The sequence below is a fragment of the Cyprinodon tularosa genome, unplaced genomic scaffold (assembly GCF_016077235.1).
Source record: "Cyprinodon tularosa strain WSP-4 unplaced genomic scaffold, ASM1607723v1 ctg666, whole genome shotgun sequence".
Lineage (NCBI taxonomy): Eukaryota > Metazoa > Chordata > Actinopteri > Cyprinodontiformes > Cyprinodontidae > Cyprinodon > Cyprinodon tularosa.
In genome coordinates this window covers 505,818-520,072 of record NW_024039414.1, presented here as the reverse complement: position 1 = coordinate 520,072, position 14,255 = coordinate 505,818, and the positions used below count along the sequence as shown (strand labels likewise).

The following is a 14,255-nucleotide window of genomic DNA, read 5'->3' as shown; positions in this document are numbered from 1 at the left end:
AGCATCTCCGTTCTCCTACACCGTCCGAGTTCTAGGTAAACCCTGTTCCACCCTCCACCAAATCAGACAAACTTTGGAAAACAGCACACAGATTGGAGTCAAAGATCCTTCACTACTCTGGAAGCGTGAGTTAACAACCAGATCCTCTTCTTCAAATCAACGAATGAAATTTCCTACTGAGCCTGAACTAATAGTCTGTCTTTCCTTCACCTTCCAGTTACAGCTGAGCAGAGTTCAGAGCAACACTGCACCGTGCTTAACCTCCTCAATAAAACCTGTTAAACTTTTCATCTGTGTCTCTCTGAATTGGTTTCACTGCATGTGGGTCCGAGCTAAAGATAAGATCATGACACCTAGTAGTTTAAATGAAATGTTTTCTCATTTAGATTTACATCTTGATTCTCGGCAAGACACTTGTCTGAATGGAGTAATGGTTAGGTAACAGTAGAGAAGTGGCAGAGAAGTGAATTAAACTATGACTTTAGTTCCTTGTCTGGTTGGCTGATCTGATATGATCATTTATTCTCCCTGTTTTAACACACCGTAAGCTCCACTTTGTTTAGGGTGATGGTTATTGCCCACTCCTTTAAGATATCACGGGGCAGGCAGGGTATTACTGGAAGAGCTCAAAGTCTGACTTAAAGAGGAAGTTCAAACTATTTAAACCTCAAAGGCAGGATCTTACTGTCACTAAGAGGTAAAATGGCTCAGAGAGGTGCTCAGGTGGAGAAACTCTCCTGTTCCATCTGTTTGGATCTACTGAGGGATCCCGTGACTATTCCCTGTGGACACAGCTACTGCGTGACCTGCATCAAAGACGTTTGGAAAGGAGAAGATAAGCAGAGAAGCTGCAGCTGCCCTCAGTGCAGGAAGACGTTCGTTCGAAAGCCTACCTTAGAGAAAAACGTCACATTAGCCGCTTTAGTTGAGGATCTGAAGAAGACTAGACTCCAAGCTGCTCCAGCTGATCACTGCTATGCTGGACCTGAAGATGTGGCCTGTGATGCCTGCACTGGGAGGAAGATGAAAGCTGTTAAGTCCTGTCTGGTCTGTTTAGTTTCTTATTGTAAAAATCACCTCCAACCTCACTATGATGTCCCTGGATTGAAGAAGCACCAGCTGGTGGACCCCTCTAAGAAGCTCCAGGAGAACATCTGCTCTCGTCATGATGAGGTGATGAAGATCTTCTGTCGTACTGATCAGCAGTGTATCTGTTATCTTTGCTCAATGGAGGAACATAAAGAGCATGAAACAGTCCCAGCTGCAGCAGAAAGGACTGAGAAGCAGAAGGAGCTCCAGGAGAGACGACAACAAATCCAGCAGAGAATCCAGGACCAGGAGAAAGATGTGAAGCTGCTTCAACAGGAGGTGGAGGCCATCAATGGCTCTGCTGATAAAGCAGTGGAGGACAATGAGAAGATCTTCACTGATCTGATCAATCAGATCCTGAAAAGAAGCTCTGATGTGAAGCAGCAGATCAGATCCCAGCAGGAAACTGAAGTGAGTCGAGTCAAAGAGCTTCAGAAGAAGCTGGAGCAGGAGATCACTGAGCTGAAGAGGAAAGATGCTGAGCTGGAGAAGCTCTCAATCACAGAGGATCACACCCAGTTTCTCCAGAACTACCCCTCACTGTCAGCACTCAGTGAGTCTACACACTCATCCAGCATCAATATTCGTACTCTGAGATACTTTGAGGATGTGACAGCAGCTGTGTCAGAGCTCAGAGAGAAACTGAAGAACATCCTGAGAGACACATGGACAAACATCTCACAAGCGGTCAATGAAGTGAATGTCTTACTTTCAGAACCAGAACCAAAGACCAGAGCTGGATTCCTAAAATATTCCAAAAAAATCACTCTGGATCCAAACACAGCAAACAAGAAACTGTTATTGTCTGAGGGTAACAGAAAAGTAACAAGGATGAAACAAAAGCAATCTTATCCTAATCATCCAGACAGATTCATGGAATATAATCAGGTCCTGAGTAGAGAGAGTCTGACTGGACGCTGCTACTGGGAGGTGGAGTGGAAAGGAAAAGGTGTTGTTGTTGCAGTTTCATACAAGAATATCAGCAGATCAGGATGGTCAGATGAATGTGAGTTTGGATTCAATGAGAAATCATGGTCATTTGACTGCAGAGCTGACAGCTGCACATTTTATCACAACAGAGTTGAAACTCCAGTATCAGGTCGGGTTTCCTCCAGAATAGGAGTGTATCTGGATCACAGAGCAGGTGTTCTGTCTTTCTACAGCGTCTCTGAAACCATGACTCTCCTCCATAGAGTCCTCACCACATTCACTGACCCTTTGTATGCTGGGATTTGGCTTTTCTATGTTGATGACTCTGCTGAAGTTCTTAAACTGAAATAATCAGAACTGATCTGAGTTCCAGTTAGTTTTAGCTCCAGTTTCTGTAGTTTCCTTCATTGTTGTTCTTTTCTGCTCATAGATCAGCTGTTTTTATGGAGCTTCTTTGTCATTTTGGGGTTTATTTGGATGCTGCCCCTTTCTGTTTATGAGGCTATCATTGCTTAGGAGATTTTTTTTTTCATTTAAAATAATCAAGTATGTATTGCTTTCTCAGATATGTGCAGAACAGATGAGTTAACTCTAACTATCTCTGAGTTTTCATCCACAATTACTCTGTTCTAAAAAACATTACGTCCACTAAAACATCTTTATAGCAAGTTAAGCTGAACAATGAGATATTATCTGAACGTCCAAAGTGTAACTCTGTCCTTAATATTAAACCACCTGTAGAGTCTTTTATGAGACGAAACGCAAGATCAAGTTAATCATTTTATTTCCTTCTGACTGGAATATTCCATATTCCCTAACCGAAAGTTGTAATGATGAATGTTTATTATGTTATGATTCTGACTGTAATCTGTTTATGTTGTTAATGATTACAGCTTTAGTGTGCAAAGCAACTCTGAGACTGTATGTGAAAACATCTGAAGACAAGCCTGGTGTACAATAACATAGCAATACATTTCTTTTGGTGTTTGGTTATCTAAAAATCTGATTTTCTGTAGTTATAAGAAAAAATATGATCATTTTTTTTGTTTTGCAAAAATGCAGCACTATAGTTTTCATGTCATGCATTTAAAGGCTTTGATTTTTACTTCCTTATATCAGCAATCTGGGTCCAAATCCCAAAAGAAGAAGTTCTAGACAAGTTTTCTCAAACTGATGCATTCTTTGCCTTACATTTAATCATCAAATTATTAAAATATGTCACTAACTCTACGAGATCAGCTCACATTAGACTCAGGTGTGTTGAAGCCGTCTAAAAGTTGCAGGATGCCGGCCCTTGAAGACCGGAACCCTGGTCTAGTCCTTCACTTTTAACTAATGCAGCATTTCTTTCTTAATAAATACACATTGGTCAGCTTTAGATGTGATTTAATGTTTCCTATAACTTTTAGTAAACTTTCACTTGATGCTAACATTTAAATGATAAGAAGGGTTTGTAAATTCTGTGTAAGTGTAAAGACAATCTGTAAATGATAGTTTATATGAAAATAAATGTAAACATTGATTTTTAACTCTGTATATAGTGAGATTGGTGATGCTGTTTGAAGTGTTTGATTGTGAATTTACTGCAGCTTATTTAAAAGCTAAGATTCTGAATAGAACAATCTGATTTTTTTTAAAGAAGTTGATATTAATCTGATTTTTTAAATAATTCCTAAATGATACATTTACCTTCAATGTTAATGATGAATCTTTGGAAGAAGAAAAAAAAAGAATAGAATTGAGATAACTTTATAATCTATGCAGCATTTGATCATGTATGTAATTCTAAAAACCTGTTAGAATTAAATGTAATGTGTTCTTTAAGTCCTGCTTTGACCTGTTTAAGCATTAAACTGAAGCAAAGAATCGTTTTTTAGACATACACAGACAAATCTGAATTGTTTTTGTGTAGTTTCTAAATTAAATGTTTTGAAAAATAAAATCTGCGATATAAAATTTTGACTTTTCTCTTTTAGTAAAGAACAAAATAAAGCAAATCCAACTCATTGCATGGGTTCCCTTACAGTGGAGTAAACAAATGGTTGTCATGGTTTCCTATTTATAGCTCTGTTCAATAGATTTTAGCTAGCTGTAATTGCTTTTCAGTTTTTCTGCTTATGCATTTTGGAGTAAAGTGTGTTGCAGAAGAGAAGCATCTAAAAAGACACCAGCCATCAAGGACTAGAGTTTATGACCATTTAAGCGGAGAATGATACCAGCAGGTCTGTTTAACCTTTAACACAGTCACTGTTCAGGTTTATAGTGTAACCATAACTCCAGCTGCTTAGAGAAACAAGAAGCTACTGAGAATAAATCTCTTTGCCAGCATTTTTTTTTGTCCTTTGTTTCTAACTGCTGCCCTGTGATGGACTGGCAACAGTCCAAGATGTAACTTAACTATGATTTACAGTCAGTCAAATATCAATGCATCATTCTGCACAAACTGAATGTGAGCCAAGATTTTTTTTCTTTCAGGAAGTGAAAAGACTATTACAATTATCTTACCAGGAAATAAAAAAAGATGATCAACCATCTCAAGTTCAGTCTGTCACACAAAGACGTTACTTAAGTGATAAAAATTGGTGCAAACTAACATCTTGCTATCGTTGTCAGAAGGCAAACTGTCAAAGATGACACCCAGGTTTCAGATCATTTTTTACAGTAGGAGCTTTAGAAACAAGATGATACCTGATGAGTTTTTTTCCCCCCATCAAGTGAAATAGTACAAAATCTCTGTTTTGTTTGTAAGTGTTGTACAGCCTTTGATTTCCGATGGACGGTTCTTGAGGTCAGACAATTTGAAATACTTAAAATATAAAAAATGAGCCGCACTGTTATCAGCATACAAATAACAACAAAGAGGGTATAAATACAAGGAAACAAACTGGATTCCTAACATCTTCAAGGTTTAATTTTACTCTTTGAATTCTCAGAAAGCGAGGCACAGCCAAATTTCTGTTTTCTTGTTGCAGAAGCATTTTATTTTATTTTTTAACAGTGTCCTGTCTGGCAATGTGGCGATAAAAATAATTGTTTTGATGTCAAAAAGAGCCCTACAGATTTTACTTTCACAAGTGGAGCAGTACGGCTATCGCCACAGTGTTCCGCTTGATTTATGCATATAAATAGCTTTATTATAATTATGCAGGGAGTTTTACGTATAATATGGACACTGCAATGTAAGTACAACAGGAAAGGAAAAACAGAAATAAAGGAGAAAAGATGAAAGAAAGAGGAGATAAAAGGGATATAACGATAAAACATTTTAAGTCTGCTTCATCACCTGCAAAGAGATGTAAAAAGAACAGCACAACCAACAGACATGGTATGAGATATAAAATAAAGTAACACCTAGATACTATCGCTGAAGTATATGTAGTATTATTTAATTTGAAAAGTATTCTGTTTTACCGGAAGATAAGAATGTGGGCTTTCTGTGTGGAAGTGAATCTCTGAGTACCTGGAGCCAAGCATCTGTAGCTGTTTGTGAGAATGCACTTGTGCATTTAAAGTTTATCCAAAGGAAAAATGCTCAATAGTGGTTGCATTAGCGTTTAATCTCATTCACAGCATTGTAAGTTACTATTTATGTTATCGGCTTAGTAGCTGGTTTGTTGGGAGAGAGCTGCATGTCGTCGTACCTTTTTGTGTTGTCTAGAAACAGGATATTCTCTTCAAGGTCATCTTAAAAGGCTGAAAATCGTTTTTTGACTCCCACAAGGTTATAATAACAATATATATTTATTTGGCTTCTGTTTTATAAAACCAAAAGTCTCCTTACAGAGAAGAAGAAACAAAACTCAACCAATTAAAGAAAGCTTGCCATAATTGATCCCATCATCTCCAGAAAATGCTAAGTTTTAAGCCTAGTCAAAGCATGACTTTGGACTTCAGATGTGGCCATGGACACAATGGAGGACCAGGAGCTGACATGATGTGAGTCCCTTCAACCAGCATCATTTAGATAAAAAAACAACTCTTAAATCATCAGCTGTGGGTTGAATTAGTAGTGCTGTCAGCTAATATAAAGTGATATACAGTAATCTGAAAAAAGTTTAATTACTGTACTGTACAATCTGCAGTTGTCACATTTAAGAAAAATAAATATCAAATGTCCTCATACTTTTAAGCTCAGTGTGAAAATATTAAACACACCATTAATTACAGATGCAAAGCTTGTGGTCTTCTGAATGTATTTAACCTGGATCTGAATAACATTCTTCTCTGTACCACTAGATGGAGATCTGTCCCAACATTGAGAAGCATGGAACCATACATAGGAGCTTTTTTTTTTTAGGTTTGTCCAACTAATATGGGAATACTGGATGTGCCATAATTTTCTTCAACTGAATAAAAACAAAACTGAAGTAATAATCTTTGGACCCATAAAGGAGAGATCTAAAGTTAGCACACAGCTTTAGTCGCTTCAGCTAGTAACCACTGATCAGGCCTAAAATCTAGGTGTAGTGCTGGATTCAGACTTGAACCTCCAAAAGCATTTAAAGACAATTACAAGGTCGGCTTTCTATCACCTGAGGAACATTTCCAGGATTAAAGGACTAATGTCTCAGCATGACCTAGAAAAGCTAATCCATGCGTTTATTTTTAGTCGAATTGATTACTGCAATGGTGTTTTCACAGGTCTGCCTAATAAGTGGATCAGACAGCTGCAGCTGATCCAGAACGCTGCTGCCCATGTCCTCACTAAGACTAAGAAAGTAGAGCACATTACCCCAGTTCTAAAGTCCTTACACTGGCTCCCTGTATCTCAGAGAATAGACTTTAAAATACTTCTGTTAGTCTATAAATCTCTGAATGGCTTAGCACCTAAATACATCACAGACTTGCTATCAGTGTATCAACCCTCCAGACCACTCAGGTCTTCTGGCTCCAGCCTGCTCTGCATACCTAGAACCAGAACTAAACATGGAGAAGCAGCATTTAGTTCCTATGCTCCACTTATCTGGAACAAACTTCCAGAAAACTGTAAAAGTGCAGAAAGCCTGAGTTCCTTTAAATCAAGACTAAAAACACATTTGTTTAGGATTGCCTTTGACTGTTCTAGTTAAACAGTTCAACTAAAACATATTTTCTTTAGTCCAACTGTTTTTAATATTCTTTTTTGTTTCTGCATTTTTTATTTTATTTTTTTATTTTTTCCTGCTTGCTTTGATTCTGTTTTATTTTCCTGTATTTTAATCATTTTCATTGTCTTTGTACTGAATTGTGTTATACAAATAAACTTGCCTTGCCTTGCCTTGCCTTGCCTACTGTCTGGATTCATACTTTTGAGTTTGCATTAGTGTGATTTTACCCTGAAATCAGCCAGCAGGTGGTGGCAATCTAATCTTTATCTATGCAGTGCAGAAAAAGGACATCTAAAACCCAGCAGTTTGGTCTCCCTGCACATCTGCTGGTGTAGTTGGTGTTTTTTGTGTCTCGTTCAGGTGCCACAGTGTCTCCCGTGTTGTTTTCTTTATAAACAAGCTGAACTCCTCTACTGCTGCCACCGTCATGTCTCTGTGGGAACAAACAGCAGGAGTCTTTACAATGATTATCAGGGAGCTCTCAGTGGTTCTCAGCTCAAGTCTGCACTTCCCTGATGTTTACACAAATACTTTGAGGAAAAACAATAATAAAAGTTAAAATATGTTTTTATTTATATATTATTTGTACACGTCTCTACTTTAAACAGGTGTTGTGCATCATAGCAGGACATGGGGAGTACAAAGCCTAATCTAACATCTTTTATGTGAAAGAGTGACTTTTTTTTAAACTTATATCAGTGTAACAATATAATTTTATTGCCTAAATGACGTTATCATGGCAGACAGTTGACCGATAACTGCATGAGTGTCAAACAATTGAAAGAAACAGAACCATCCGATCTATCATTTCTCACCGTAGATGTCTCTACTATAGGAAGCTACTATAAACATTTACGAGCATCCTAATTCAGCCAGCATTTGACTCTGTCTGGTAAAGTAAAATGTACATTTTTATTAGGGTAACATATAAGGGCTGAATAATTGATTTATTTTAATATTTCTGTGTCCTGTTTTGCCAATATAGCTCTGGGAATCGATGTCTCTGAGCTAGATGATAGCCCAACAGATTTGCTTTGATAAGTAGGCCATTATAGATGTTACCATATGGTTCCATTTGGTAATTATATATGAAGCTTTATTAGAAATAGAGACAGAAAGGTAGAGGGGATAAGAATTAAGGGGTGACTAGAAGAGAGGGAAAATGAGAGATAAAAAAACAAGAAATACGAAAAACATACAGTAGCTCCTAGAAGTCTGCTTCTGCAGCTGCAAGAAACAAGAGGGGAGAAAAATAACAAAAAAGGGGTGAATGCTTTCAAGGTCCTATATAAGCATTAGCGCCATCCTGTCCTTGAAAAAACAAGTGTCCATCGGAAAAGTTTTTGACCACATAGGATCTGGCACTTCATTCAGCTTTTCCAAGAAACAGCCTAAGCCCCAGAATTACTATGACACGGCAATGTAATCAAATAGGCAGGACCAGCACGGAGGGGGCTGCATTTTTATTCAGGGTTGAAAGAAAAAAAACATATTTCATATCAATGATCCTTAGTGCCAAAGGCGATATTCCATCACATATATGCCTATAGTTAAATTTGAAAGGCTTAAAAATATATAGAGCCTTAAAAACTGGTTAAAAAAACAAGTCAAAAGCAGCTGGCTAGTATAAGTGGTAAGTCACCCGTCCTGCAAACAGGTGAGGTGCCAGTGTGGCTCCTTAGACAAGACCCTTCACTAATGCCTGCTTTGGGGACCAGAGGCCTAGAGGTTGGAATCCTGAGGTTCTGAGTTCAAAACCCACTCCCACGGACTGCCACTCTGGGTCCCTGAGCAAGACCCTTAACCCTACACTGCTCCCTGGGCACCGCACAATGGCAGCCCACACTGCTCCTCAAGGGGATGGGTTAAATGCAGAGAGTTAATTTTATTGGTCTGTACTTTTGACAGTGTAATGACAATAAAACGCTGGAAAAAAATGTGAAAAGACGACATGATTTAGGTCCAAACAACGTCTACATTTGGTTGTAATTTTCTATAAATGGACTTAAGTGGGACAAAATCAGACCGACCAAACACAGGCCAATATTTCTGGACTAAATCAAGACTAAGGCGGACTGACCAAAGCCAACGCCTAAATGACATCTGGTGTTTGGGGGGAGAACAACCCTTATTTATCTTATTTTGAAATGAGAAATAAAGTTTTTCTTGATGTGTCCTGCCTGTCATGATGTTACTAAGTTCTGACCCAAAAATGCACCAAACCGAACAGAGAGAGACCAGGGAAAAGGTTTAACAGGTTTTATTGAAGAAATAAACAGGGGGAGAAGTGTTGCTCTGAACACTGCTCAACCGGAACTGCAAAGTGAGGGGAAGACACAGCAGTTAGTTCGGGCTCAGTGGGGAATTTGACTCGTGACACTTGAAGAGGCTTTGGTTGCCGACTCACGTTTCCAGTGAAGTTGTTGAATCCTTGACTCCAGTCTGTGTGCTGTGGTTCCAGTGTTTGTCTGATTCGGTGGAGGGTGGAACAGGGTTTACCCAGAACGCGGTTGATAGTTGGTGAACGGAGAAACTGACTGCCACTCAGATTTCCTGCGGTACTTGAACGGGTCGTAGTGGAGAATCATCCCTTTCTCATTGGAAAGCTCAAACGATCTCTTGGGGAAAGTGGATCCAAACCTCCTGTTTAAACCCCAGCTCAGTTTGAAGCTCAGTTGATCCTTCCAGGGAGAGAAGGTCCAAGAGATCCAGTTAGCAGGACAACTTCCTGCCAAGAGGCAAAGAAAAAACAAAGTTAAACTCAGGTTGACCAAAAACACAGCTTGGCTAGAGTAGTGGCAGTCAGCAGCTTAAGAACACTCCGTTTAACGAGGAAACCATCTGCAGGTGTGTGAGGAGGCGGACCAGAACCAGGCGCCTCCTGGTGGAGGAAGGGAGACAAACACAGAAACACAGACACAAAACAGGAGTCCTGACACTGCCATGTAAACAAAGTCAATTAGAGGTTTTTATCTGGCGGCATCTTAGGGAAATGGTAGGAAAAAATTATCTAATACTGAGTGCAAGACAATCTGATAAGGTTTTGTCAGTAATGTGAAAATAGAGGTACTCGCTAATCGTATTTAGGCATGCATACTGTAAAAAGGAGTTTCACATGAAACTTGAAGTGAACTAGATTATCCTTTGTTCAATTCTGAATTACCTATCTGTAATTAACCAGAGTTGGAGACATTATTTTCCTTGTGAACAAATAGAAATTGAGCAATTTTTGTGCTTTAAACCATTAAAATTATTTTAGATCTAAATATTAGAGAATATGGGGAAGTCACACGGAGGCAAGATTATCATATACTACTAAAAGATTATTTAAAACACAGGATGTGAATGAATTCTTTAAGATAATTCATTTTCCTAAATATAGTGTTTTAAAATGTTCTTTAACACTTTGTGTTGTCTGATCCTCTGATCTGGAAGAAGTTTTAACTCCCATACCCTTCAAAGAGTCTGAATCTAGTAAAACTCTAATTTGACAATTATGTGACCGAAGGTTTGCAAAAACATTGACACTAAAAATGCCTTAAAAATTAGATTAGTTTACAGCAGCTCTAGGCTAATGATTTATAAATCATTTGCAGCACATTCCTTTTTAAAGCCTGCTCACCCTATCGCTCTAATATAGATATTCTGCTGCATGTTTTGGGGTAAATAAGCTGTGAGTAGGTTTGGTTTTATTTACCAATCAGGATTTTCTTTAACATATTTCTTTAAATGCAATCTTGTTTTTAAAAATTCTAATTAAACATGCAGTTTATCATTTGTTGCTCCCCTTTAATTCCATTAAAACTGTATATTTCTTGGGGGGAAATGTCGCCTCTTGGCTTCAGAGTTAACTGCAAACCTTGGCATGAGAGAATGAGAGGGTGATGTTTAGGGTTCAACACACAAACTGCTTACTACAGATATTTTTGCAGAAACCAACGAACAGAGAGACATTTTCTCTCTGATGAACCCCTTACACCCGGACACATGGGTTTGCACACACCTCCATGTATATAAAGTTCTTTTTGTTTTATTTCCACTAATTTAATGTAATAATGTCGTCGACAGTGGAATCTATATCAAATTCCTTGTTAGTGCACACTAAAAAAGCTGATTCTGATTTAGATCCTGATTAGTGTAAATGCACAGCTATAGAAACACATAAAGGATAGGTGTGTGCAGGAATGTGCAGCAGTCAACATTCCTCAGAATCCGGTCACAGCTGTGGGATCATGGGATATCAAGTCTGTTCCCATGGGAACTGTAAGGATGCTTGTGTCCTTGAGTTTTATACGAAATTTAAAAACAAGGAATTTTGAAAGGATCAGTGGGAGAAATTAATGACTGTGTTGTTATTTGTTCACAAGTTTTCTTTTTTATCTGAATGAATGCATAGATTGACAACCAGGTATGACTATCAAAGATGGATAAGCAGGATCTTCACACATTTTCTTATCCAAATGCACGTCTTACGTGCTAGACAGAAAGGAAAAAGTAGGGCACCAATCTAGAGAGAAAGATTTGCAATCTAAGAGCTTTTTGCCTGGATTGCTACACATATAAAAGATTAAATCCCCCCAACCACCCCCTCACATACATTTCTCCAGACGAATTACATTAATGCTGTCTAATACTCTGCTTGCAGAGTTTATCTTTGTGTTAAATCGGTTTTAGCGTATGCAATCACAGCCTCTGTTTGTTAATTCACTCTCAGACACACACTGATCATGCTATGGTCAGATGACCACAGTGAATAAAAGGAGCGTTAGAGCCTCAGTGGCATGTCTGGTATGTGAACACATTCCCCCCCTCTTACAGTACGCCTGATCTGAAGACTTTGCGGACGACGGGAGGAAGGATGAGTTAAATGGAGTCACGGTTGGTTTGTGTCTGATTAGGCCTTTCTGTGCGTGTCAAAGAGCAGGAGGAATCCCTGTTTCATGTTTCGCTCACAGTGTCAGCCATCGCCAAAGGCAACCGTTGGAACAAACGTTTCTCTTCACTTCACAGGTCAAACGGCTTTTGTTTGCACACTGGAGTGTTTTCCGTAATAAATCGGCTTATTTTTGGTTTTCCACCACAAAATAAAACATTGGAAATATGGTTAATAGACATAAAGGCACTGAAATTTCTTGAGAGTAGTTTTCATTTCCATGTATTTGGAACTCTGTATGTTTTATCACAAATTAGAGACTTCAGCTGTCATATATATATATATATATATATATATATATATATATATATATATATATATATATATATATATATATATATATATATATATATATATATATATATATATATATATATATATATATATATATATATATATATATATGTGGATGCACTGTATATAGAGTATATACCCCAATGGGCCTTTTCCTCCTTTTGGCACCTTATACTTCAACCAATTCTAAGTAGATCCAAGTGTCATGATTCCGCCCTTTGTGGACTTTTGAGTCTGTTTAAATGTATTTTTTAATTTTCAGATACACTTTGACTTATGTCATTCTGATCTTTCTTGTTCACTGGTTTCTTTTCAATTTTGTGTCATTCTAGTTATTTTCTAGTTATATTTAAGCAGTGTTTTGGAATTTTTTGAATTACTCTCTGTTTCCCCTGTGCCAGTCTCCTTTCCTCCTAGCTCCCTTCTAGTTACTTCTATCCACATCTGCTCCCTATTAGCTGATTAGCCCATTCTCTGTTCTTTCTCCCATATATATATATATATATATATATATATATATATATATATATATATATATATATATAGCTACTAGCTACTGTGCAGTTCCTCATTGCTGGATCCTTGTGAGCCTTTAGGTTTATTCCTCCCTAGTGTCGCTTAGTCTAACACATTTTTTTCCATGTCACACTAACTGTGTACAGAGAGGGTCTTACTTAGCAGGATTGGTAGATCTGCACAGCTTTTCATTCACTTCTGTCTCTGTGCTATACACAAATTAAAAACTATTTCCCATATTTGACTTGGGCAGATTATGAAAAAAATAAAATAAAAAAATGCCAGCGCAGCTATAAAGCAAAGCCCAATTAAAGGAGTCTGTTCAGCATCTCAAAACAGAACAGATAGAGAATGTTCATATGCCTATATTAAAAACATAATGAGCTCTACTTCTAAAGAAAAGAAAAAGAGCAATAAACTGTGGGACGGTTTACATGCTGACTGAGTCAGTTAGGGGTGAATCTCAGAGGGAAATCTGTGAAATGTATCGTGGTTTTTCTTTTTTCAAAGAGGTGATAGAGATACACCGTGCTTACCTGCTCTGTCTGCCTCACATTGTTTTGTTTTTTGAGTTTAAAGAGGATAATTATTTGACTAAATCTGTTTTTTGTCCTGAAGATTCTTTTTTTTTTTTGTTATTTTTTGAGGAGATTGATAAACTGGGCTTTCTGTTCCTCATTTTTGCGAAGCTCAAAGATGATCCATACTTTATCCGTTTGCTATCCCCCTGAATTTCTATCATGGGTAAAGTATTATTTTTTAAATGTTTCATTCACTGTTTCTGCACACATCTGACCCGCTTACTATATATGCAATGTGCAACTGCAAAGCTGAATCTTTTCCCGTGCGAATAACAGATTTTATTTTGTATTTTCCCCCAAAGTTAATGTGTTTTACTTTGTGTCCGTGTCTCTCTCTTGCTATCAGACCCATAAAACTACTGGTGAATTGTTGCCTAGTCCGACTAAAATAGACCTGGGGCCTATCTCAGTCGGAGCTACACTTACTCTTGCGTTAAATCGTGTCTGGTGTGATCATCCCCATTGACTTTCTATGAGAGCTAAACCCCACGACATCTTCCAACGCAATTTTCTGTCGGATCGGACGCAAAATCGGATGTGTTCCGGCCTTTAGACATAGATCTCATAATGTTTTGCTTTATAGCGCCCCCGATGGTTTATTATTTACTTATTTTCAAGACAGAAGTGGGTTGAATTTCGGCAGAAATCTGCACACTCTGCCTAGTCGCAGCCTCCCTACACGCAGTCAGTGTGACATGAAAAAAAAATCAGGTCGTACACAACCGGTGTGTTCAGGCCTTTACAGACATAATATGTTAAGAACATTTCTTAAAATGTCTGAAAGTTCGATTTTGTAGCTTAAAAATCTTTCTTTTTTCATTCTCA

General features: G+C 37.9%; 1 protein-coding gene across 1 annotated transcript; it reads left to right on the top strand.

Moving 5' to 3' along the window:
- The first annotated feature begins 685 nt into the window (after window positions 1-685).
- On the top strand, window positions 686-3,490 carry LOC119771344 (tripartite motif-containing protein 16-like). Its single transcript, XM_038267212.1, has one exon. It carries the CDS (start codon window positions 703-705, stop codon window positions 2,368-2,370), a length of 1,668 nt encoding a protein of 555 aa, XP_038123140.1. The 5' UTR covers window positions 686-702; the 3' UTR covers window positions 2,371-3,490.
- Window positions 3,491-14,255: the final 10,765 nt, after the last annotated feature.